We start from the raw sequence: 27,243 nt of genomic DNA, 5'->3' as shown, positions 1-27,243 counted from the left end.
TATTATTATTATTATTTTCTAGATACTAAAGGCTTAGTTTTATTTAGGTAACTGTTACATTTAAGTAAGCCTGGTGTATATGAATGGAAGTTTGCTTTGTCAGAAATTTATAACACTATTGTGTTGCTGCTTTTTTTCTTTCCCTTTATTTCATGAGTTTCATATGGATAGGTACTTGTTGATCTCCAACAACTATTGAAATTAGTGATATTTTTGCTATTAATTTTAGTGAGGTCGGAATCCAAGTGCGTATGTTAATCTTTTTTCTTTATCAGTTTATCTTCAGAGTTGTATTTTCTGAAGCTAGTCACAGTTTAGAGAATTTACAAGAAAAAAAAATCTTAGGCTTTCATTTTAACAAATATAACAAACTATATGAGTTTATTAAGAAGAGAATGAGAGAGTTACAATCATAGATCTGAAAAAATGTAATAATCATAGAATGACTAGTTTTCATGTTTTCAAAATAATGAATATTCTTGAAAAACTGGGTAGCACGTTATGAAAAAGCACACTAGGACTCGATTGCACAGGCACTTCTGATATTCTGGGTGCAGTCTTCTTGTCTGTGTGGATGAGTCCTTGCTACATCACAAGCAGCAATGTGTTCCCGTTACGTCTGTTGCATCGGTACAAATATTTGTGTTCCAGCAGGCTAGATCTGATCCGTGGGAGAACTGGCTGCATCCTTCTCCCAGGTTAGTTGTCCTCTGGATATGCTGGTGCCTGCCCAGGGGAGTGGCAGAAATATGGAGTCTGGGAAGAATTGTAACTGCAGTGCATTTTTATTAGTTTAGGAATAATTTAGGTAACCCACTTTAAGGGTCAGATTTTATGATCTTACACTTCGGTACAAAACTTTTGCTAATTATGTATCATTTTAATAATATTTGTAGTTTAGTGGCACAACTTGCTTAAGATTTGTAAGAAGCTGTGAGTCAACCTAGTTTGTTTTTGTTACTCCAGGGAACTTAGAATGTATTATCGTTAATTGCTTATAGATTATTATGGGAAAACAAAGTCATTGCAACTCTGAAGTACTATTTGTTAAGGCAGAATAGAGACACACTGTTACCTTTTCAATTCTTTTAATTTATTTTTATTTATTTATTTTTTATTTATTTATTTTTTTTTTTTACCATAAGGCATAAGAAATTTTTAGGGATCTTTTCCACCTATAACCTGTTAAGTACATATCATAGGAACAAATCTAAACAACTTCTCTAGTTCTCTGTGAACCAAATTTTAATTTAAAAAGTATGTTTAATATTTTACATGTAACATTGACACAAGCGTAGAGGCATGCTTTTAGGTCCAACAGGTAACTCCTGAAATATTTAGGAGTAGCCTCCTGTGGGTAGAAGTGTGTGTTATTTCTGTCCGCACATGTGCCTGTAAACTGCCTGGCAATCAAGGAAGTCAGTTTTGACCCTAAAACCTATAAAAGATGTCACTGTCAAAAACCTATGTTAAATCACCTTGGGACATATTTTGCCATTTTACTTCTATTGATAATACAGTGGGACTATGGATCAAATGTTACACTAAGTGAGAAAGGGTTGCAAAGCCTTCTTTAAAATGCTCTTGCACAAATTGAAGTGCTATAAATATCCTTGTACTTAAAACTTAAACCTCTCCTTTGCACAGGGTTTTAGGAAGAATTGCATGTTTTAGCTGCAGCATATGTCATTCTTTGCAGCCAAATATTTGGATTATCTGCTTCATGATAGGAAGGAGGAAAACCTTCATTTTCTTTCTCTATTGTTTCTGATTTTTTTTTTATTTTTTTTTACTTCACCTAGCAGTAGTTTGTTTTCTCAATTTGTAATTTATGGCACATAACAGTAGTTAATGGTATTGCAATTCAATGGAGTTTTACTTAACAGGTATCAAGAGATTAATTTCTCCTTTTTTTTTTTTTTTTTTTTTTTTTTTTTAACCTTAATGTAGTCACTTGTTCAAGGTAAGGACCACTGCAGAGAAAAGGCAGGAAATCGGCCTTCTGAAGCTCAGAGCAACACATTAGTGTAGCTCTAGGTCTTAAGTCACTTAAAGGATATTATTTTGGCTCTCTATATAAACAGGACAACAGTGAGTTGCTTATTGTGATATACATAAATGGCCTATGTACTTTTCTTGAGAGAGGTTGTGATTAATTTTTTTTTGGAGGAGAATCTGTTGCTCTTCCTTTGAGTATGGTATTTGTAAAAGAAGGCCAGTGCTTGTGTTTTTATTTAAAAAGGAAAAAAAAAAAATTTTACAAGGGAAGGTGATTCCTATTAGGAAAATCTGACTTTAATACCACAGTCTTTTGGGAAAACAATAACTTGTTAGGAACTATGATTAACAGCAGATGCATCTTATTTATTGTCACAGTAGCAGTTTTATTCTTGACAAGGTGCTTGTGTCAGCACAGGAGATGTAACACACCTTCCTAATTGTTCCTAGTCCATCTTCTGGATTGTGAAGGAACTTTAGACTTCAATAATGTTCTTCTAAGACTTTCAGGTAGCTCATCTCATCAAAAATGTGTCATTTATCCATGAATTATCTTTGAATTTTTATATTGATCTGATAAATCAGCAGGCTTCTTGGCAGAAAATGTCAGGATAAATATCTCACTTTCTATAATAAGAACAGAATAGCTGGCACAAATTTTCAGTTCTTGTGGGAGATGGCAAAATAAATAAGTAAACAGTCTACTTTGAATGAAGTCATTGTGAAATTGTTAGTATCCCAAAGATTCTGACTCATTACCGTGATTATCTGTATCATTGATTAATAATTGATTCTTGATGCATTTGTTGCAGCTCGCTGAATTTCTTTTCATCTCAATATTGTGACTTGATTGATCAGGATATTCAATTATTTTTCAACTGTGAAGTAAAGTCAAGTCTGTTTTATTGTCTTTGAGTCTTTTTTTTTTTTTTTTTTTTAAGATGCATAAGAGAATACGTACAAAGAGGGAACTGAACTGTTCCTGCCAACTGAGAGCTATAATCCTAGCTCCTAATGTTCCACTGTGCACGTTAATCTACGTTGTTTATTCTGCAAGCTTTCTGACTGAAACAACCAAGCTGTTAGATAGCTTAGCAGATAGCCATCTGCCATTTCACCACATACACAAAACTGTTGTTTCCTTCTTGCTGTGCAGTGTATATACGCATACTGTTTTGTGTAATGGTCTGTAAAAAAAAAAAAAAAAAAAAAAAAAAAAAGAGTAAGACTATAAAAGTTATGTTGGTGTCTGATTTGCCAATAACTGTCTTAAATTTTCACTCTTTTTTTTTTAACTAGGAAACAGAGATAAATTATGAAGATCAAATAAGTAAAATTGTTGTAGAGAAACAGGAACTTGAATGGCAGAAGGTAACTGTCTTAAATGATTATATTATTTCAACTGTTGGGGTTTGATTTTAAGATAATACTAATATGAATTGTAGTATGGTACAATTCCCTTTCTTAAGGCTATTGTCACTTCTAGTAGTAAAACGTGGTATATGATAGTTTTTCCAGTCTTTCTGTTGTTTTCATATAGATTTTGATTATGCCCAATCTAAAAACCTGCTTAACGAATAATCCCATCATAATATTTGGCATGACTGGAAATCTTAAAATAAAAGGGATGTAAATATTCAATGAAATGTCCCATCACTTCAACATGAGGCATCTTGACACGTTAATCTGGGGGAAGCTATGTGGCAACATCTCTGTAGTGTGATTGGCTTTGGCAAGTGCCAGTACCATTGCAGTTGTACAAATAGTTTCACTTGCAGTGTTTTGGGATAAGATTTATACATACAGGGGAAAAAAAAAAAAGTTATTTTAAACAGTAACTTACAGGTTAGACATACTCAGAAGTGTTATGTCAGCTTTTAAACGCTCAGAATGTTCTCAGTAAAATGAATCTAACATTCTTTTTAGGGTTAGGGCTCCTGAGGTTATGCTTTCATAGGAAATCCATTCCCTTCTCTAATACAATCAAACCTATGACCCCTGTCACTAGGTCACAAGATAAAAGGCTTCACTCTATATATTTTACGATCACAGAAAAAAACAATAACTTCAGCTCTATCCTTGATCTTGGGATATTTAACATCTTAGTAGTAAAGGAAGTCTATTTCGTCTTGGAGTTCATACTAACCATCTTAAATTAATAATCCTAACTCTGTGTTTTTTTCATGGAAGATATATATGTGCGCAGAAACAGGAAACATTTTATATTTGTAGAAGCAACAGTGCTTTCAATTTGTAACCCTTCTTTGCTTTTCTTAACCTAGCATTGCAGTCCTTAATAATTTGGGTTCAAAAGGGATGATTTCCCTTCTTTCCAAGACCTTAAAAACAATTCAATTTACCATTTATAAAAAGATGGAACTTAGAGTCAGTTAGATAAGCTCTGTTTTTTTCCCCACGCTTGGATTTTAATTGGCAAACCTAATGTAAGCAACAGGTCATAGATCTTCATAGGAACTTCAGGTGAGCACATATGTAAAGTTCTGGAACTTCAAAAGAACGAATTATGCTTCTAATTCTGGAGATCCAGGAAGATGAAAATGCAAAAGTATGAGATGTAGCCTGAATTTGTGACTTCATGGTTTCTGAATGCAAAAATTACATTGACCTCAGTTGTGGTTCAGGTAGTAGACAGCTTCTCCTCTTGGCTTATAAAAAGTTCTTTATGTTTTCCTTCAGGGATACCCTTCTGCCAACATTTTTGTTATTCATTATATATTTTATTTTATGTAATTGTAGTGAACAAGCTTCAAATGAAGATGTAACTTAAGCTAAGCTTCTGATTTAAGACAAAGATTTGCTTTCAAATTGTAATATGTTTTGAGAATATTGTTGCTGCTGTTGAAAAATACTATAGTATAGAAAACAGTAAGGGGAGTACTTACTCTTAAATCTGGTAAGCATACTCAGTATACTAAATGTAATATCAAAATATCAAAGGTGATTTTTTCTTATACTTTTAACACCCTCTTCACCAAACATGCATGCCATGTGTGCAAAATATATTCCCAAACAGAATTTCTGAAAATTTCATGTTACTTACTAAAAAACATAATCTAAGATTATTAAAATATATCACTTGAATATACAGTAAATATTGAAGAGCTCAGTAATACTTTTATCTGGTTATTAATTATACAACTTTGTCATTGATGTAAAGGATGACTATTCTGTGAAACTAAACTTTTATTTACATAAATTATCTAATATTAGTTTGAATTACTGTAAAGTAGTGTCACTTAATTTGGCTGTACCATGCTTATAAACTTTTATTTCTGTAGAGGGTAGGAATAATCTCCTGAGAATAGTTTAATTGATGGTAATCTGCTACCAATTCTGGATTTGGGGCATACTTGGCATGCCTTTCACCCATTGGAGAACCTGTCTTTGAAAACAGTTCTAAGAGAAAACTTGGCTTATTCCTCAAGATTCATGTTTTTACACCTCTGAATATTCATTCATGTACTATGTCTTGTTGGTTGGAATTCAATGCAAATCAGAACTGTCTATAAATATCTTGCAATGAATTAATCTGTATGTACATCGGTATAAGTCTTTACCTTCACAGATTCTCTTCTTACTCAGACAAAAAGACAGAAGCTCTCACTTGCAGAATTTGAAAGTAATGCCTATTTGGTGGAGAAAGTAGCAATTTTAGAATCACTTTGTCAGAAAATCTCAAATCCCTAGTTAAGGGAGAAGAAGAAATAGGAAATAGGTTTCTCACACGTACAACAAATTATCATTTTAGTTTCTCACACCATTTGTTTTTAGCAGTCTGTATTTTTTTTTTTTTTGTACAGTTACTCCTTAATCATTATTTCCTACTTCACACAAAGACTTCATAGCTAAACACACATCTGCATTTTGAGATAGTTGCTCAAGGACAGAGTTTTTTTGGATTCCCTTTACCTAATATTTCTTTAGTGCCCAGAATTTAAAAAAATTGATCTCACAAAGATATCTTCCGTATTACTTCACCTCAATTAGTTTTTTCCTATCCTGAGTGTAGGAACACGATCTTTAAAGATCTTATGGCTCTGCAAGTTGACAGCATTTAGTATTAGTCTGAAATTATTATCATTTTCTTGTGTGCCATTTTATGGCTATGAGTAAAGCCAGGCAGCAGGATGATAAATGTCTTGCACTGTGACCATCTTCACTTTGTCTGTTCTGTCCTCCTTCAGCTCTTTCACACAGTTTCAGTTAAATTTTAGTCATTTAACTAAAACAGAATAACAGATGGTATTTCATTTAAATGGAGATGAAGATCTATCTAGAACTGCGTGAAAGTACTATCTTAATATGGCAGTGAGTGTAGGATTTCTTATGCAGCTTTATAGAATGGGTAAGAGCTGCTTATAGCTGTCCCAGCAACAACACATTTGAATTCCTGAGGTGATAATTGTTATGAACTAGAAGAGAAGCCCCTAGATGATTACCAGTGTCTATTATATATAAATGTCTATTTATAAATGTCTATTTAATCTTTGGGTTTTGCTTTTAATCGTCTATCTATTAAACCTATTTTTTTCCTTAAGATTGTATGTATGGTTTGCTTTAAATAATACTGTTATTTCCTGTGAGCAGGAAACTCTGCAGCATCAGACAGACATATTACAGCAACAGAACAAAGAAGCTATGGCAGCTTTTAAAAAGCAGGTAGCACAATAAAGCTTTCCAATATGACACTAAGATTTCAGAATATGATGGCATAATAGCAAGTTTTCAGTTGGTATTATGATACTTTTGCATGTAAAATGATGGAATATACAGCTCAAAAAAAAAAAAAAAAAAAAAAAAATCCAGACATACTACACTTGGCAATTCTTCACAGTAAGCCACTATTACTGGGGTTTTCTTTCACAAAAATTCCTCAAGAAGCTTCTTCTAAATCTTATTTTTTGTTTGTTTGTTGTTCCATTCTCCTCCGCTTTCAAAAATGGCACATCTTTTGCAAATTGTTTCGTACCCCCATGGAAAAAGATCTGTAATGTAACTTATCCAGTTCAATGTCTGAAAATATGTTTCAGTCCTTCAAATCAGGATCGTTTTTATCCATAAATCAATAAATGAGTGTTGAAAAGCTGCAGAGAACAGTCATAAGAACTGAAACTGTTGCATGTGGTGATGACTAAATTTATCACTAATGCTGTGATGTGCAATCATATCACACAAATAATAAGCAAGTCTTTTCTTTCTTGAAAAAATAGTTTGTGATTCACAAGCTTACCGCTATTGTAGGACTACGAATATAGATATATATTTAAAAATTATATATATTACCCTGCAAAGTATAAATATGTTGCCTTGTCAAGCTGCATGAATAAATCCTAACTGCTATATTGACTTGTTTCCACTTTTTATGCCACCGAATCAAGTTACAAGCAAGGATGTTTGCCATGGAAGAAGAAAAGGTACTGTATATTAGAATTTATTTTTCATCTGGTGAAGCACATAAGCAAGTGATCATGTTATGTAACTTGTCACACACCTTCTAAGTATAAATTATATTACAGTTCAAGTATTTTTCTTCCTATGGCTTTTACTAAAGTTATTTGTTTATAAAATATAAACTACAGTTACTTTAAACAATTGTTATTCCTTCTTTATAACCTGTATAACTTTAATTACTTGTGAAATAATATTTTAAGATCTGTTTATGCTAAAAAGTTGTTTGAAGAATAAATGTTCTTTGATACCTCTATACTGAAGTTATACAAAACTGTATTTATTTTGAGGTCTTGGGGTACTGTAATAAGTTTTTGTTGTTGTTGGTGGTGGTGGTGGTTTTTTGTTTTGTTTTGTTTTTTACATGAGAGTTGACCAAAAATAACTCTGTTTTGGTAAAAAGATTATAATAGGGTTTCTATTGATTTACCTGAGGTAGTTTAAGATATTGAGACTAAATTTGTTTGTTTCTTTGTGTTTTTTTTTTTTTCTTTAACCACATGAGGCTTTTATACCAAACTGTGTGTCTGCCTCTTTGTTTGAATAAGGGATTTGCATTTGCTGTATTAGAGGCCTCTTTTAAGAAGTCAAGCAGTTGAATATCTATATATGGGCTCTTAATTAAGACTAGATGAGTATGCTATATATATTTCATAAGGACTTTCATGGAAAATTGTAAATAGATGAAATAGGTTTGAAAGTATATTAAAGTAAAATACGTTGTTTTCATTTATAGCATCTGGCTTAGCTATTGTTTTACTCATATTTAAAGATTTTTCCTTGTTAAGACATGCTGCTTGTCCATGCCTACCATGTAATAGTCCCTGATGTGTATTTCCAGTGACAGTTACTGATTCGGAGTTGAATTATGTACAGATGTGTTTGTTTGTTTTTTTTTAAACTTCAAATACTTCCATTGAATCCAGTGATGCTTTCAGTACTTCGTACCAAAGTAACTAAAATAATAAATGTAGCTGTAATGGTTCAGGACAGAGTTTGAATACAAACAATAACTTTTGCCCAATTTACAATATATGTACCTTTATTAAGTCATTCGTCAAGGTTGTTTCAGGAGATTGCACTGCCAGCACTGTTTGAAACAAGTGGAACACCCAAGGATGGGTGAACGGATGTGATGTTTCTACAGGTGTACTCTGTTACCTAGATTACACTTTCCGTTGTATTGATTGCTACCTGAGATTCTTACCTAATTCAATTGCATTTAAATGCTTTAAATTGTTCATCTGTGTGCATGTAATTTTTTTGATCTTGCCTTTGTCAGGCTTCTCCCCAAGAACAGAAAAATCTAAAACTTATTGACAGGTCATAAGTGGTAAAAAAAATATATTGTCACATCTTCACTCTTTTCTTTATAGTAATATGTACATGCATTCAGCTAAATGTTTGTGTGTGTGTATATACGTGTATATATATAAACATTTATTTGAATTTTACCTGTTTTTGCATTTGTAAATTGTTCTGTCATAGCAGAGTAGTGCTATTTTAATAATATTCTTCTTGATAAGATTCCATTGTAAATGCATTTATTCTGTCCAAATCCTGAAGCGCAGATTTTGTTTTGAAAGGGAAAATACCAACTTGCTGTAGAAACAAAAGAAAAAGAAATTGATGGGCTGAAAGAAACACTAAAAACATTACAGGTAACGTGTTATTTTTGTTAAATAATGTTCCTTGGTATTCAAGTGTTCTGGCATCACAATAACCTGACCAGCTATTTTTAAGAGGGTCTTTATGGCAGTCTCTTTTCAACTTCCTAGTACACTTACACATCACTTTCCAACACTGAGTTTCTGTTCTGGTCTTCAGCTACTTTCAGTTAACTTTCCAGCTAAAGTTCTTTTCTTCTACAAGAACTTTCACACGCCACTTTTTCTTTTTTTCTTTTCATGTCTGCAGTCTTTCTTTTTCTTTGTGCCGTTCTCCTCTGGAGCCTTCTCACCTGTCTGGAAACTCTGGTTTTGGACTCCTAAACACAAAAAGTATTCACTCTGGACCTCCAACTCGCAAAGCTACCTGTCTTTTGTATTAGTTTCCCTGACTTTGTGTCACTGGGAGGTTTCTATATTTTTTTCCACTTAATCCATTGCTTTACAATGTCTGTTAGTAAAAGTAAAAATTGTCAGATAAACCCACAAATTATTCTGGTGCTTCTTCCTGTTATTTCTGTTTTGTATTTTATTATGTTATAAGGTTGTGTTTCATGTTGTATTTTTTGGTTGCTGTATTTTTTGGTTATTTGAAATAAAACAAAATCTCTGGGTTATATTTTTCAAGAAAGTTCATATCTCTTCCCCAGCTCCCTCCTCAGAAAGCCTGAAACTTCTGAATTTGGCATTTGTAATTCAGTTTAGGATATAGCTCTGATCACTTCTGCTTTTCGTACATTCTTTCACATTACCTCTTTATGGTCAAACAGGCTGATGTTGGTATAGTTTTAATTCTTTAATTTTTCCATTAGATTCTTTAATTGGAATTAAAAATGGAAAAGGTAAATCACATGCTTATTAACTAAAAATTCATAGGTGGTAAGATAAATTTCAGTTGTCACCTTGGTTTATAAATCAGAGGCAAGTTGGATAAGTAAAGACTTCAGTACCAATTTGTGAATTTGGACGGGTGTGTGCCTTGCAAGGGGTGATAACACCACCTTTGGCATCTGGGCTTGTCAACCAATTGGCACTCCTACAAACAAGTCATCTTCAGTAGATTGTTACCACCATCAAGATGGAAGTGGTTTCATCAATTAATATTACAATATTTTTTGTAGTTTCCAGGACAGTGAAATCCTAAATGTAGAACTTGATACTTATTCTATTTGTAGGTAAACATTAAAAAAAAAAAAAAAAATATGTTTAAAAACTTTACACTTGCTAAGGGTTGCTCAGATTTCTGCATCCAAATGAGTCTCCAAATTAGAGACATCTTTTTGATTTGTTTTGGATGTTGAATGGATAGTCTAGTTCTGCAGTATACTCTAAAGAAGAAATAATCCCAATCTGCCCAGTCCCAGATAGTGTTTGGGCATGTGCTAGAAGCACTTCAGTGAGAGCCTTAGTTATAAGAACTGAAGTGTTCCTTTAACGAGTTGTAAATATATCCATTAAGTGATGTGGTAAGCATGGACAAATGAGATATAGTTGGAGAAAATCTGAAGTTGACTGTTGTCAAAGGAAGGATTACTTCTTAAGATCCAGAGACATTGTGTTTGCTTCTGCTACAAGCACGGTGATTAAAATTGTTTTAGGTGTTTTAATCATAGATTAGAATCACTAAGGTTAGAAAAGACCTCCTAGGTCATCTGGTCCAACCGTATCCCTACTACCAATGTCACCCACTAAACCGTGTCCCTAAACACTGCATCCAACCTTTCCTTAAACACCCCAGGGTCGTTGATGCTACCAGCTCCCTGGACAACCCGTTCCAATGCCTGACTACTCTTTCTGAGAAGAAATGTCTCCTAATTTCCAACTTAAACCTCCCCTTGTGCAACTTGAGGCCATTCCCTCTTGTATTATCACTCGTTATCTGCGAGAAGAGGCTGACCCCCCAGCTCCCCACAATTTCCTTCTGGTAGTTGCAGAGAGCAACAAGGCCTCCCCTGAGCTGCCTCTTCTCCAGACAAATAACTTGAGCTCCCTCAGCCGTTCCTGATAAAACTTTTGCTCCAGGCCCCTCACCAGCTTCGTAGCCCTTCTCTGGACATACTCCAGGGCCTCGATGTCCTTCTAGTGAGGGGCGCACAGCTGAGCACAGTACTTGAGGCATGGCCTATTTAAAAGAGAATTAGTGTTACTGTAAATGCATCAGATGTAATAACATCTGATGTTCTTCAGGATATTCACTACTTCATATATTTTCTCTATAATAATGGGTGTTAATGATTTTTCAAGAAGTTCGGTTCTTATTAACAGTCTTTTATAATAGATCAAGTGTTCCATTGCTGCCTTCAAACCTTGATATAGCACAGATGAAGTAGAGCAGTGAAAGGTTTCACTGGCTTTTCCGTTTTCAGTTTTTCTTAGAAAAGTTTATCATTGTTTATTGTACAGTTGAGAGTGCAGATCAAACATTTTTGTAACTGTATAGTTCAGATCTAGAGAATTCTGCTGTGGCTTGAGGAAGTGGGAGGCCACAATGAACCAGTGGACCCAGAGAAACTGTTTGGAAATCAGGCTAAAATATGACTGAGCAATTTTCAGTTAAGTTCTGTAGTCCTTTATCTAAACAGTCAAAATACTACCTTAAAAATGATTGCTCTCTAGACTTAGGTTTGTTTTTTAGAAATACTTGCTATGTAGGATTTACGCATACTAAATTCACTGATGCTTCCCTAATTATTTACAAGTCAATGTCTTAGGATGTTAAAGGAAAAAATAAAATAGCAACAGCTTTAGTCTCAAGTATTATAACAATCAAAATTCTATTAGTGGTGGTGTATGAAAAGAAGTGTTAATGACTTCAAATGTCAGCTTTTATTATTAAAGCATGCAAGATGGGTACAATATATCTTTGTATAAAACCATTGGACTATCTACTTTTTTTTTTTCCCCCAGAAGGGGATAAACTTTATTCCTGTTTTCTTTTCTGTTTATTTCAAAGGGTTAAGTTTATAGAATGTAGTCCCTTTAAATATTATGATACATGACATCGATCAGAGGTATTTATGTATTTTTCAAAATTCCTGTAGCTGCAAATCAATGTAAAGCATTTTTTTTAAAACATAAAGATGATGTTAAGTGAGTCTTACAGCAAAATAGGGTAACCATTCATTTGAAAACAGTGTTACTGTATTGGATTGGAATAAGTGCAATTAAATCTTAGGTATAAGAATATTTAAATATCTACAGTTTGTCTTCAGGAAAAAAGGGTAACTGCAGTTCAACTGATAGCTCTTTTTCATTTGACAGATTTCAAAATACACTTTACAAAAGAAACTGAATGAAATGGTAAGAAATTAATAAAAGAGTAAGTTTTTATGAAAAGAGAATGTCAGTTTATATAATGTCAATCCTAGCTATCTCTAATACTTGATGGGTGTATAACTGTAAGTAATTGAGAGGTGATATCACCTTTGAGTCTGAAAAAGTTTTCTCTCTAAAGTAACGTTCTCAGTTTCTTATGTTGTGATAGCTGCTGCTTAAATCATTTGGATTTTTTCTTCATGAATAAAAATAATTGGCTCATGTTATAGAACAGAATGAAAATTATTTTTTCATGGTCTGATATGAAAAATGTAATTATAGTACCCATATAATTGTAGGATCTAGCATATCCATCCCAAAGAAGTAGTAGAAAATTCTGGACAGCTTTTTGCTTTTGTTTTGTTGTTTGAGAAAAACTGATCATGGATTTTCTCACTCTTTCACCACTCTTTTCAGAATTACTTCTCAACATCAGTTCCCCTGAACAGTTTAGATTTCATCCAGTCCAGCTTACTCCCTTTGACACAGAGAATAAATTTATATAGAGTGACAGCTTAGTTGCTCTGAACCCTGTTGTCTGTTTTGGGAAGTGAAAGAATGAGCTGCAGAAACATTGCTAAGCTTGATTGAATAAATGCTGTGAAAATTCTGCTGCTGCTCAACTGGAAAGAATAAAGATAATATTGTCAGACCATTATAAACTGTGATCTTAATTAAGAAGCTCAAAAAACTAGGGTCCAGTTTAGCTTTAAGTACCATGACATTTGTACTGAAAGTCATCTTCAACGCTACAGTGGTTTTACACAAAATATGGTGAAATTGAATAATGTGCCCTCTGACCTGGGAGATAAGGCTACAAGTTAAAGATCAAAGGCAACATAAAATGTGTTTTGTCTTACTTCACTTTTAACTTACGTTTATTCTTAAAATACATCTGATCTAAAAGGGTGCTTAAAATACACAGAATTATTGAACTTATATTTAGATCATTTCACATACTACCTTTCATTAATAATTTGCAAGTTCAGTCTTCCATATGAATGAGTGTTTAAGCAGCACAGATCAATTTCTAGCTTGTAGAAAAGGTGCTGTTATTTAAATATCTTCCTTTTCTATGCTCATAATATTGTTTCAACAATTATTTGAATATTTTGAAAACATTGGGGTACTGTGCCCTTGATACAGAATGTGGTTATTGAAAATGCTGTTGAGTTTGGGACTAAATATTAGAAGTCCTCTTTTGCATGTAGCACCAAATGTAACATGTATGGCCTGGCCATACATGTAGAAGATGTAGAGACAAAAACAAGCAAAAAAAAAAAAAAACAACACACAAAGTAGAAATTAATTCTTTCCCACAACCATATGCATTAGTGGGCTAATAAAGTTTTAGACTGGGTTAGATTCTACCAACTTGAGTGATTGTGCTGAAATAAATGTGTTTAAGGGAACAAAAGACCATGTAGAATCTTAGTTATCACAAATGACAAGATATTCTGAAGTAGAATGGATTTTTTGAGACCCATTTACATTTAAATTTGAAGTTTGTTAGAGATTTAGTTTATATCTGGAACCTTAGAAACTCTGCTAATTAATAAAGTAGCTTTTGTATGTGTTGGGAATTGATGTACCATTTTATTTCAGTTTTGTTCCTTTCAGTTCTGTTCTTTTAATCTAACATTTTTGAGGTCTATATATTGCATGTTATTTTAGCATGCTATCCAGTTAAGGTTATGTGAAAACTATAGTGCTCATATCATGTATATGATGACACACTAGAATTTTGAAATAGTAGAATTTTGTTTCTCCATCTCTATATAGCCTTTCAACATAAAACAAAGGATTTTTCTTCCATAATTCTTTTTTTGTTTATGCAGTAACGGTATTGATTATTGTGTGGTATAGTTGCTTTGTACGTCACTGCAGTCAGGAGGCTGCAGGGTTATTCTGTCAGACAACTAGTGTTGTAACCAACTCGATTGTGGCTTCTGTATTGCATTCTTTTCTTGCTGCTGAAATAAAGGAGTAACTAGATGAAAATGGTCTTGGGTCAGGTCTTTGTTTCTTCCTTCACTACTTTCCTGACAGGTGATAAAATGTAGAATGCTGAAACTCTGAGAGTGTAGAATAAAAGTGGATGTAGAGTAGAAAAATACTCTTCAAAAACTTTTCATGTATTCATCCTTTCCCTTTTTAAGTTGCACTGGCTTATCCTGGGTATGTCTGAGAAAGCATTTAGAGTTACTTCTCTTCTCAACTTCACTTGTATTTGTAGTACCTAATCCTTAAACATACCATCATGGTGCTAAAATGTAGAAGGCAAGTGAGGCTAAGGCTAGTGATGGCTGGGTTGAAGACCAAAGGGGGAGATGTCACTGTTTATAAGGTGTCACTTGACAGTCAGTATTGATGAGTAAAGTAGATGGGATGAATACTTCTGTGAATGACTGGTAATTAGTCTAGTTTCACTTGCTGACTATATTGGTAAATGAAATGTTTGAGAGACCATTTATCAAAGCTGAATTCAAGTGATATGAAATGGCCTAGGTTCATTAAACTCTACTACTCTTCAAAAGAGGAAGCTGCATCCACATAACCCAGATTGTTCTCAGTAGACAGTCTCCTGAACTGTGCCCAGGCTCTGTTTGAGTGCTTCTTGATTTAGGCCAAATCTGTCAGGAATCTCCTAACAACCCAGCAGTATAGGCATTGCCTGAGAGTTTCCTTGCCACTTTTTAGTTCTCTAATATAGAGGTGGTTACCAAACAAAAAATGTCTACTTGTAAAACAGGATATGACGTTCTTATCCTGGATTATTAAGAACAACTCAACTTTTAAAATTAGACTTATTTCTTTTCCACATATTTTAGAAATTTGCCTGTAATTACACTGTTGTCTAAAAATAGTGAGAAAGGAGTAGTACAGTATAAACTGTAAATAATGACTTTTAATTAGAAAAATGGTAGGAACTAGAGAACTAGTGTGGAAACACTTTTCCTGTTTTGAATATTTAGAGTTGGTAGCTCTCTGCATAATTTTCACATGATCTTGCCTGTAGTCTTTTGTTCCATAACAGCCCCTTTGTTCCTCTGACACTTTCACCTCCCAATTACCACCTTTTGATTCGCTGAGTAACTGACTAGTGACTCAATTTCCAGAATATTTTTGAGATATGAGCAATTCCCTCTTTGTCTTCCTCCAGTCACCTACCTGACCCTGAGCTATTTCTCTGGTCTAGTTCCACCAAGAAATGATTGTGCCTCAACAAGCCATATGGCCACAATCAGTTCCACTCCCCATCCCAGCTTATCTTTATTACTGGTGGAAGGCAGGGCAATAATTCCTGTTCATGCAGTATCAGACATTAGGAAGGAGAACCGAGATTCTGTGGGTCTTGCTCCAACTCCAGGGTCAGACCCTCCCTATCCTGTGGAGTCTCTTGGTGTTTCTTTGTCTTCTATGCAAGAATGTTTTAAGACCTTTTCATTGTGAGCAGAAGATCCACATATCCAGGGAAAGATGTCAGAAGGCAAACCAAACTGCTTTTATTTTCCTGGGCACTCCAAGGATGGAGAGCAGCTTGCCATCAATTATGTTTAGACAAGTGGTAAACTCTTAATAGAACTCTTTTGAGGATACAGCAAGCCAATTCCTTTTCTCATTGGAAAGAGCCTTGGGAAATAACAAAGCATATTTCTACCTGTTCTAATGGGGAGAAAGGAGTAATGCTGTCCTGCTGACTTAAGAAAGATTAAGAAAGAAATTGCGACAACACCAAGAAAAACAAAATAAGAACAAAAGGCAAAAACTCAAATTTTGCCACAAGCTGTTCAAGTCTTGTGTTAGTGATGCTCCCTTATTTATCAGTTTCTTAGAATGAGTACGCCTGAATTATTATCAGGAAAAACAAATATAGATTTTCCTTTATTGTATAAAGCCCACATTCTTATTTTAGTGACTTACAGTGTTTTTTTAAGCTTACTTTTCATTAGGAAAAAGAGAAAGTACGTGAAAATTCACAGTCTAAATTCCTTGCAGTGATTCTGTAAGTGGTGGTGTTTCTTTACCAGTGCTTCCATTATGACTTTCCATTTGCTGTAGTGTGTTTAATTTCATACCTTATAAAACATGAGAAATTTGTATTGTATATCCTGTTTTGCTAGCCTTATGTTGATCATTTCTTTTGATTACTATCAGCTTTTATTATCCTCTGATGCTTGGACATGTATTGCATTTGTTACTGTATGGGAAGGGAGCCTTACAGAAGCCAAACAGCTTGGGCCAGACTCATCCTTGTGTAACTTGAATTTACACGCAAGAATGAATTTGGCCCAATTCATTTTAGTTGCTATGTTGCTCTACTGTAGTTTAGAGACTAGATGCCTAAATAGGTATATTTTCAGAGGAAGTAATTTAACCTACTTTCTTTAAAGAGAAAATTAAATTTAAAATTGTCTTAATAGTACCTACAAAGCTATTAAGAATAATACTAAAATATTAAAGAGGAACACAAAAAATACTGTATATGAAAGGATAAAAATAAACAAATAACGGTATATGTCACTGAATACAGGTTCATGTGAATATAAATTTTTCAATCACCCCCTCACAAAACGAGAGAGAGATTGGTTAGATTAATGAAATCTAAATACATTTTACTTAAAGTGTGGGACAAGATACTAGTTAAGCCAAGATGCTGAAAGAAATAAGGTACTCATAAAGGTAGTAAGAAAAAAAAAAAAAAACAAAAAAACAACACAAAAACAAACATAGTATGCTTGTTTGAGTACTACAGTAGGGAGAAATGAGCAGCCAGGGCAATGAGGTGGAAACATACAGCTGCCAAAGCCACTGTTACAGTTCTGAATCCGCAGTGAAAGGCAGGTGGAGGACCGCTCTGAAAAGCTGGTGTGCTGTCTTTATGCTGCTAAACTCCACGGGCATCCTGCATCGAAGGAGTGAGTTTGTGATGCTGCCCTGAATGGTAGTACAGGACAGCAAGTATGCACCACAGGCAGATGTTGAGGCACTGTTACTATGTTAGGTTATGTTCACAATACAAATGAAATGGCATGTTTAGAGTAAGCTATATAACAAAGAAAAACTTGAGAACAGGATTTAAAAGCAGTTAATTGAGTTCTGCATGTATTTATTTGAAAGTTCTCCTAAATCTAAGGGGCAGCATGAGAAAATAAATTGAAGTGCCTGTTTGATAGGCTAACACACAGGTGCAGGTTTTTGGAGCGGGGTGTTATCTGGAAGTGGGAACTGATTGTCAGATATGAAATAGACAACTAAGCTATTCTGAAAATGATTTTGCATTTATGCTATAATGTTAAGCATTTGCAGAGTGGATTGATACATGCTAGTGGGCATCATTAAGCAGTGGCTTCATTTGTTTCTAACAGGATCAGAAATTACAGTTGCACTTAGCAGCAAGAGAGGAGCATCATAAGAAACTGAATGAAGTTGAGAGGTGTTATGCCACTATTGTATGTCAGTTTGGCATTGTTAAAGGTGTTCATGGACAATTAGAGCACAGTGGTACGTATGGCTTAAACATCCTCCAGCATTTGTTTTTTACTTTATTTTTGACCAGACTGAGTATCAGATGTGTGACAGAACTCAAAAAATAGTAGCTGCCATGTGTCTAATATCAAATATACCAGCTGACAATTACTGCATCTCAGTAGCTTCTGCCGTGTTTCTTTGCGTGACAGTGCCAAGTCAAGCAGCACAGCCCCTGTACCTGCTCTGCTCTTTGCTGTTATATGACTACAGCTGTGTGTGTGACCATACAGTAAACTGCATTGAGGAAAAGACTTGTATTCAAAAGCAGTCCAGCAGCAGACTCAGCCCTTCAAAAAAATATATATATATTATACATGTGTATATATATATATATGCTTAATTTGGATCACCTTTCTCCTGCCATTAAGTAGACATCCACATAAACAGTGGTACAAGCTTAAATGAGGGTCTGAATCAGCAGATAATGAAAAATGAATGTCATTTTAACTAGCTTTAATGTTGGGAAATAGACAGAAAACATTGATGAAATATAATATTTTGTGGGTTTTGTACAGAAATTTAAAGTCTTAAAACTACTTCAGTAAATAGAGTGGATGAATAACTTTGTAGAGTTATTGTTACCTAGATTCTATGTGACCATTCAGGTTTTATAAAGCCTTAACCCCTCTAATATATTAAATAACAAAATGATTTGTGAATTATTTGTGAATCTATTAATACAAAAATAGCATTCCGCATACCCTTTTTAAAAATATAACTATATACATATTTCATCTGTAAAATAATAAAGCTGATATGTGAACTAATAAACTTCATTTACTTTTTTTTTTGTTTTTTTTTTTTGGTACCTGTTAATTCAAGAGACAAATTCTAGTTTTGCATACCAAAGTAATTCACTGCAAGGTCTGCATGAAAATTTGTGTAGGACTATTTTGTGCATATTGTTTTGTGTGCCTCCAGTTTGTCCTTTGATTAAGAACATTAATTCCTTTTGTAAAGAAAAGGAATACTAGATGTATAAATTACAAGCTTTGGTATTTATTTTTATTTTTTTATGTTTTGCATGAAGCCAGCTAGTTCTTCAGATATCATCCAAAGAAATTGCTAACACATTATCAAAAATTTTGGGACATTATTTGCCCAAAATATTTTTAGTATTTTTGGGTTTTCTCTATTTATGTGAAATTGTGGTATTTTACTACCGCAGGTTACTTTTTGTACCCCTTTCTTGAAAGTAGGTTAGTGATTGATATTCAAAATAAACAAAGAGAAAACATTGCTGTATTTTCATTGTATTTACATATGAAGGGCTTTTCTTCATATGTAAATGTAAATATGTAAAAAAAAGGCAGGGCTTTTCTACTATGTCAATACAGAAAAGTCTTTTGCTATTTCATGGAAACATAACACTCAGTATTTTTTTTATTTTTTATTTTTTAACTATATATAAAATGTTTTGCCATGTTTCTACTTGCATTTATTAGTAATTGCCCAAGGAACCTTTGGAAAAGATTAAATCTAAGTTATTAACTGGTTCTGTGTAAGAAGCCAATATATTCACCAGTTTAACTCCAGTCTGTCTTTTACTGCAGTGAGAATTCAATTTTCATTGCAGTATGTAAGACCTGAAATAGGTAACTTGTAAATTCAGAGCAAGAAACTGCAGTCAGTGGAAGAGTCATGCAGAAAGGGTATGAGACATTTTCATGCAAATTGTTTAAATTTATGAACAGTTGTTCTTTATCTGCTGTATTAGAACAGTATGTAGGGAAACAAGAAAGTAAAAACTGATGCTCTAGTGTTTTTATAGGGAAAATCCCACAATGCATGATAAATCTAAAACTTTGTCTTACTAGTGACCCATTATTAGCACTTTAAAGGTAGAGGGTGAACATATGAGTCTCGTAGAAAACTTTACCAACTTTTGCCTGATTTTTTTTTTTTCTAAAGTTTACCAGAAGACGTTTACATGTATTACATTCTTTTAAAAGCATTTTCATTTGCTAAGCACATCTTCAACAGATGGGAAGAATTTTCTGGGTGTGATGGAGTGTCTGGAGTTCCTGCATACAAAGAGGAGTCAGGAAACAGAAAAGGCTGAAGAAAAAGCTGAGGGGATCAAAATTCTTAGGCTGAATAGAAGTGACTAAAAAAGTACAGGAATGGTGGTGAACATCTTCAGTTTTTCATTGTGATATCTTGTGATTCCGTTCCCTTTCAGAAGAGACAGAGGATATACTTTGGCTTGTCCTCCAGTATCCTGTTTGTGATCTTCCATGTTCTATATGAACATAACTCTGTACATTTAACTCAAGTATTTGAGTGTTCAGTGGTTCATTATGTTCTCTGTTTCTCTGAAAATAATTGACTTAGCTTTGTTTTTAAAACTAGGGTTTTACAGGTAATTTTCAGATAAGATTGAAAGCTGATGGAGAAGTCACTCAAATGGGTGATGCTAAATGGCACTAGAAATTAAATGACAAAATCAACAAACAAAATTCTAAACTTGTTTTTTGAGGTATAGAACAACTGATACTGGCTGCTGTAATCCTTTTATGTAGTATCATAATACATGGAAAGAGTAGTTGAGTCATATTTTCAGCCTTAGCCTCTGTTCCAAAAAGCTTGACTATTTTAGGCATTAAAAACACGTATATTGCAGATATAAATCAAATAGCTCTTTAAATGCAGAAGTATATATTAACATGTTTCATCTGTTGTTTAAAGTACAGGAAGCAATACAGCTCAATAAGAAACTAACATCAGTGAATAAAAAACAAGAGACTGAAATAAGTAATCTGAAGGAAGTAAGTATAGTATGTATTTCTAAACGTGTAGGTGGGCTTCTTTTGGACTTGTTCAAGCTGCTGTATTGTCAATGGAAACAGTATACGAGTAGCATGCAACTGTTCTTCATTCTATGACTAATGTCTGAATTTGTCTTAGTTTCCCATCTTATACACAGATGCCTCAGATGACTGCCAATTAAATGTTGAGCAGCTCTGAATAGTTTCTGTAACTTGGGAATTTTTGTTTACCTGTATAGCATCCTACTCTTTTCTTTTTAATTATCGTCAACCCATCTTTTTCCTGTGCTGTGTTGCCATTGCATTTTCCATCTGGTAGGGAAAGGTAACTGGTGTTTTCAGTGTAGTCAAACACAATTGGGTAAGAAGAAGGTTACTTATGTCATAGAACCAAGCTGATAGCTTAAACATAGAATAAATTACATTAATTTCTCAATCTCTGTCAGAAATGAGAGAATTTTGATGTAGGGCAACTGAGACCATCAATTATAGCGATGCTATGGGCAAAATTTGCCTGGCCATTAAACTCTTTTCTGTTTCTCTTCTACTAAGAAACTAATATTTGCCAGGTATGTTTTCAGTTGCACTCTCTTAGACCTATATAATAGGGGTAAGGATAAAGTTCTCTTTTCTTTAAGCTGTTTCTTAGGTGCTGACAGGAGAAGAGGCAAAGGGACCCTCTGAAGACAAAATTGTTCTGTAAACTCATTATCTTCCTGTACCTCATCTTTTTCATATCTCTCTTTCTTTCCAGTCTGCTATTTTCTCTCCCTTTGATTCTGTGAGGATTTTAGGGAGGAAGCAAATGCATGATTACTTGCAGCTTCTTGGCCTACTACTTAGCTCCGTTTTCATTTGTTTCATTTCTGCCTTCTCAAACACTTAATGTTGGTATTTACTACACGAAAATATTTTAGTCACAAATCATAAACTGAACCTAGATATCATACAGGTTTTTTAAAAGTGTATTGTAACTTTCATGTAAAGAACAGGGACATTTATCTAAAATGAAGCATATCTTTACTGTATTATATTGCAAATATCAACATTCAAGGACTCTTTAAAAACTCTTAAGCATCACAGTCAATTAGATTTGTTGCTTTTGGTTAAGAATCAACAATTAATTGCATAGAATTCTCCTGAGAGTAAGTAATCTGAGAGGTAAGAAAAGAAAAATGTTTAAGAAAATTTTTACGTAATAAATTTTATGAGTAACAGAGGTGTACGAGATAAACTGATAATATTTTGTGTACTCCAGTAATAAAATGTATTTCTTGATCCATCTTTTTCAGCAGTACTATTGGCTCTTAAGGTCATGGGTGATAAATTTTAAATAAAGTACTGCTAGATAAGCAGTAGAAGGGGCCAGCAGAAACTTAATCTGGCTTCCATCGTTCACCAGGAAATGCCTTTATCCTGGCTATTTCTGAATTTCTTAGTGGACATGTAGTATCTGACCATCCTGTTGTGAATGTGAGTGGAGACCTGAACTAGAATTTAATTGCTTAGCTTTCCAATACTCATGTAGTGATGTGACACTTTGTGGGAATGACTTGCTGTCTGAACAAAAAGTGAAGGCTTGTTTAGTTGTAATTACAGATTTGTAGATGAAGGTTCTGGGTAGTAGAATGACAGGTATTTTTCCATGAAAGGTAGAATATCTGTGAAAATACAATTTAAAATTAATAATATAAAAAAATTACAGTCCATTTTTCAGTACTTCCTATTTCAACAGTTTATAAATTTCAGCTTGTAAAACACTTTTAGGAAGTGAAGTAGTGGCATAGTGTATTCCTGACACATATCTGTAATGGCACTGTATAGTTAGCACAACTTCCATTTGTGAAGGGCTGTGGGCTCTGTCTTTTGGGTCAGTCTGTAAGTGAAGACAAAGAAAATGCTTGGACCCACTAAGAATTGCCCTGAGCTAGTTTCATTTCATTGCAGTTCCCTTTCCCTTAGCCTTACCATTGCAGTAGTGATCTTAAAGCAGTAAGGTGTTTTCTCTTGTTGGGGAATGTATCTTGTAGCGCTGAGGGGACCTACAAGAGATATAAAGCAATGAGAAAACTTTGATATTTAGAATGGTTTTGAAGAGGAATTACTAGGCTATCTTCAATTGCTGCAAAGCTGAAAGAAGTTGTCATATCTGCAGCACAAGTTGTGACGTCTTATGCAACTGGTTTTATCTGCCTTGGCGACTTGACTGACCTCTAATAAATCTAAAAACTTGTGAGCCGTTAGCTCTTACCACAGCCGCTACTTTAACTTGGACTAGAATGATCTCTCACATTTGTTCTTAATGGGAATATGAATTAGTGAATTCAACGTTTATGGAAAAACGTAAACTAATCTCCAATATTAATACAATTACACTTATGTGATGGGGGTATTAAGTACAACTGGAAAACCTGATTTACATTGAGGTCCATTCTGCAAATGTTTAGGCTTCTGGAATTTGTGGAAAGAAATATTTGGAGAGGTGGCAGTTTGTTCTTGACATTGTGTGCTTACTAGTCCAGTTCTGATATCTTGGCTTAATTTCCTTTTTAGGAAACACTTTTGTTTTTATAACTTGAACACTTAGATATTCAACACGGTAGGTTGTTGGCTTTTTTCAAACACTTTGAAAGTGCTTGCAAGAAAATCAATAGAATGAAACAAACCTTTAAAAAAACATCTATTCTGCTCAAGGCCTGAGAGATTACCAGGGTTGCTCTGATCTTGGAAGAGAGCAAAAAGATGTGCTTGTTATGTTGCATAAACTTTAAGTTTGTATATGCTATTGGTACTGTCTTGGAAGCAGTTACATCTGTCTGTAATGGCTCTTTTTCCAGTCCTATACTGCCACTTCATGCTGGCATTTGTGATTGTGTGGCCCTGAGAAAGAGTAGAATTATTTTTTTATTTTTTATTTTTTTAGTAAAATGTAGTTTTCATCAATACAAAAAAGGGAGTGACTTTTAGCTTAGATCAATTAGCAAAAGGAAAGAAAAATGTATTTAAGGAACAGGGCTGTTTCTTTTGTGTGACTTCTGACTTCTGTTGCTGGCTTAAATTGTTTCTGAAACTACATCCCTGAGTGTTGACTGCTAGCAACACATCAAAGGAATAGGTTTAAAGTCTTATTGTGATTTCCTAACTGATTAAATTATTTTCCAGATTTTATTTAATTTCAGAGTACAAGAAATATATGTATGTATTAAAAATATTTTATATTATTTTTACAGTTATGTAGCTTGTGCTTTCCACTCATCATGGTAAACTTTCTCATTACTCTTGGTAATTTGGTTTGTGTTGGTTCTTTTTGTATGTTGTTTTCTGCCCGCAGCATTGGTAGATTTGCAGATGTGGGTTTGATTCCAGATGTATTTATACACATCCACCTGCTATATACACAGAAGAAAATGTAGTTATCTTTTCTTTCTTTTTTTTTTTTTTGTTCTTTTTTACTTTTTCTCTTTTACTTCAAGGACATAATTTACTTAGTATGACACATTCTTTTCCCCAACAAAATAAATAGTAAGACTTTTCTGTACACAGTATACTCAGAATTTGGCAAAATGTACATCAGATCCATGGCAGGATTATGCACCTGCTTGTGTAGCACACAACCTATCTACCAATAATCTAATTCTTTGTAAAAGACTAGTGTAATGTACCTTTTCATGTTTACAGAGTTTAAAAACAAAACAAAACAAAACAAAACAAAAAAAACAAAACAAACAAACAAAAAAAACCCCACAACTTGTACCACCTTCTGTTTCTTAAATACAAGATTACTGCTTGCATATTTTATTAGGGCCTTCTAGTAAAAATAGTACAACTAAAAGATGTTTTCATTGCAAAGATGGTTCTTCCTAGATTACAGAATATCACATTTCTAAAGCATTGCTGTCTTTGAGTTTTATAATTGATACTGCAATTACACTTTGTCCTAGCTAGATCACTTCAGATTTATTTATGGCTAAAATACATGAGAAATAAAGCCTCTAGCAAACAAAATGATTTATTTAAATGTAGTATCTGTACTTGTATTTTCCAAGTAACTTTGTGAATTTCAGCTACATAATCTTCCCTTTCTTTTGGTACTGTTATATGATTTTGTCCAGAACAGTTAAACCATTGGGCTGTGATAAGATGGAATTCCAGTTTTGTGAAGAAAAGTTAAACAGACCAAACTTAGTTGTTAGATAAAACTATTACCATTCTGAATGCTTGGTTCACCACTATGGCATCATGAAGAATTCTTGATACTATCTGTGAACAGCATTCATAACCTCTGCTATTTGTCTGAGTAAACGTCAGAGCACTCAAGGAGAGAGCGATATTAAACAGACTACCTTGTACCAGAATGGGAGGGGTGGGGGAGAATAGGGCACAATATTTATGACTCCAGGAACTATAAGTTGTAATTTAATGAGATCAAAGCGTTTGCTGTTTATTTGCTTCACTAGGAGCTTGGAATAAACTGGTTGGAAAACAGATAGCACCCCTCTCCCCTCAAAAAGCAGGATATTTAAAAGATTATAAAGACTATAAAATCAAACGCATATTTTAGATGGAAAATCATGTTGTAGAAGTTTCTAATATAAAATTAATTTAGCATTCTCCTGAGATTAAGTAATTAATGTTTCAGGAAAAGCAAAGATCCTCCAAATTTATAGCCAGTTCCTGTTTTTACCAGATAGTCACTGTTCTTTTTTTTTTCCCCCTTCTGATTCTCAGGAACATAGTAGTTATAATAGGCACTTTATTCCTATTGTATATTTCAGTGTAAGACGCTTTACCAATATCAGCTTAATGCTCACTTCTAATGTACTTCTAGGAAGAGAAAGTATCAAAATATGGAAGTATCAGAAATGCCTCAAACAGTAATATTATTAGCACAATAACATTTTACATATGAAAATAAACTTTCAGCCACATTTGACAAGTTCAAAGTTTAGGAAGTCAGTCTTAGAAATTTTGGTTCCTCAATTTAATTTATTCTTCTGTTTCCATACATTATTTAAAAGTAGGGCATGACTTAGGATAGTTTAAAAGATTTGTCTTTGTTTTGAATTGCAATGCCTATACTGGATGAACTATTTATACGTGTTTCCTGTGTTAAGGAACTGAAGAAAGTAACTACAGACTTGATAAGGTCCAAGGTCACATCTCAGTACAGGGTGGGAGAAGAAAACATCAATCTTGCAGCAAAGGAAAAACAGTTTCAAGAACTGCAACAAAAACTCAGAATGGTATTTTGGAGTTTAAACAAATTAATTTTTTGGTTAATGTGTTCTGTTCTTCATTTATAAAACATCATGGCAAGGATCTCTGTGACGCATACATCTCAGTGATTCCTTTCTACTACCTGCATATACTGTGTACCAAAATTATTTCCAGAACTACCTTTCCTAGGGAAGTAAATACACTGAATAGAAATACAAATTTATAAATAAATAAAAATTTAGACATTGCAATATAATACAGTTTTTAAAATAGCGTCATGATGATTCACAATGCCCTATTAATACAATATTTATATATATATATACAGTAATTTCAATGCCTTTTATAGTGTTTCATGTTCCTTTTTTCATTTTTTGAAGGAGGAAGCAATTAGTAAAAAAGTTAGAGAAGAAAACACTCAAATTAAAGGAGAAAAGCTGGTGAGTTGTTAATATAACATTGTTATTCAAAATTAATAATAGAGGTGCTATATATTTAAGATTCTTAAATGATCTCAGTAAGCTATTAAAAAAATAAATTCACTTGTTCACTTTTCTGAAGTATTTCATTAATAACACAAATGGGGTTTTACTCCTCAATTTTAGAAGATGAATTAGCAAAATGAAATATGTTCTTTGACACCTTGTTCCAGGTCTTCTGTCTTTGAGTTCAGATTGGAGAAATTTGGTACACTCATTAAAATAAGTTATCTATCTGTTTAGTCCAAATAAGCAATGAGGTTTGCATGATATTCTTGCTACTGTGCCACACCTTACATAGATGATGATAGGATTATCTTCTTTCTCAAACTTAGTCATTTGCTCTGTTCCTGAGCAAATCCTGTTATTCAAGACAGATACGTGGAGTCAAGTAACAAACACATGGCACAAAAATTGTGTTTCCTGTAATAATATCATAATGTACTGGTTTGCAAATATTAAACATAAAAAGGGCTTTTTTTTTTTTTTTTTTTTTTTTTCTTATACAGTTACAGAATTCTCATTCTGCAGCTCATTAAGTGAACACATTGGAGAAATTTTAACCTTGTTCTGAGGCAAGGACAAAAGCAGTAGCTTGCTTGTATACTCACTGAGCACTCGTTAAAGGATAATCCAGCAGTACTCTTACAATTTTTAAAAGTTTGTTTGCATTTTGAATTCACTTTTTTAAAAATACTTGACAATAAGCATAGAAAACAACAAGAGATGTACTCGGTCTTAATGACTTTAACTGTCTCCATTCCATCCATGTTGTCATCTGCAGCGTAGTGAATGGTA

The 27,243-nt window shown here is 33.6% G+C and overlaps 1 protein-coding gene across 1 annotated transcript in view; it reads left to right on the top strand.

Annotated features, from left to right (window-relative positions):
• CCDC73 (coiled-coil domain containing 73) overlaps positions 1 to 27,243 on the top strand; it is a 54,413-nt gene that overhangs the window by 5,806 nt on the left and 21,364 nt on the right. Inside the window, exons 2-10 of the mRNA XM_032188558.1 lie at positions 3,298 to 3,369; positions 6,607 to 6,678; positions 7,398 to 7,433; positions 9,054 to 9,128; positions 12,396 to 12,434; positions 17,819 to 17,954; positions 20,670 to 20,749; positions 25,864 to 25,992; positions 26,347 to 26,406. Of these exons, the coding sequence (XP_032044449.1) occupies positions 3,298 to 3,369; positions 6,607 to 6,678; positions 7,398 to 7,433; positions 9,054 to 9,128; positions 12,396 to 12,434; positions 17,819 to 17,954; positions 20,670 to 20,749; positions 25,864 to 25,992; positions 26,347 to 26,406 (699 nt within the window). The remainder of the gene's footprint in view (positions 1 to 3,297; positions 3,370 to 6,606; positions 6,679 to 7,397; positions 7,434 to 9,053; positions 9,129 to 12,395; positions 12,435 to 17,818; positions 17,955 to 20,669; positions 20,750 to 25,863; positions 25,993 to 26,346; positions 26,407 to 27,243) is intronic.

Source organism: Aythya fuligula, chromosome 5, assembly GCF_009819795.1.
Source record: "Aythya fuligula isolate bAytFul2 chromosome 5, bAytFul2.pri, whole genome shotgun sequence".
NCBI classification, from domain to species: Eukaryota; Metazoa; Chordata; class Aves; order Anseriformes; family Anatidae; genus Aythya; species Aythya fuligula.
This window is presented reverse-complemented; position numbering and strand designations above follow the sequence as displayed.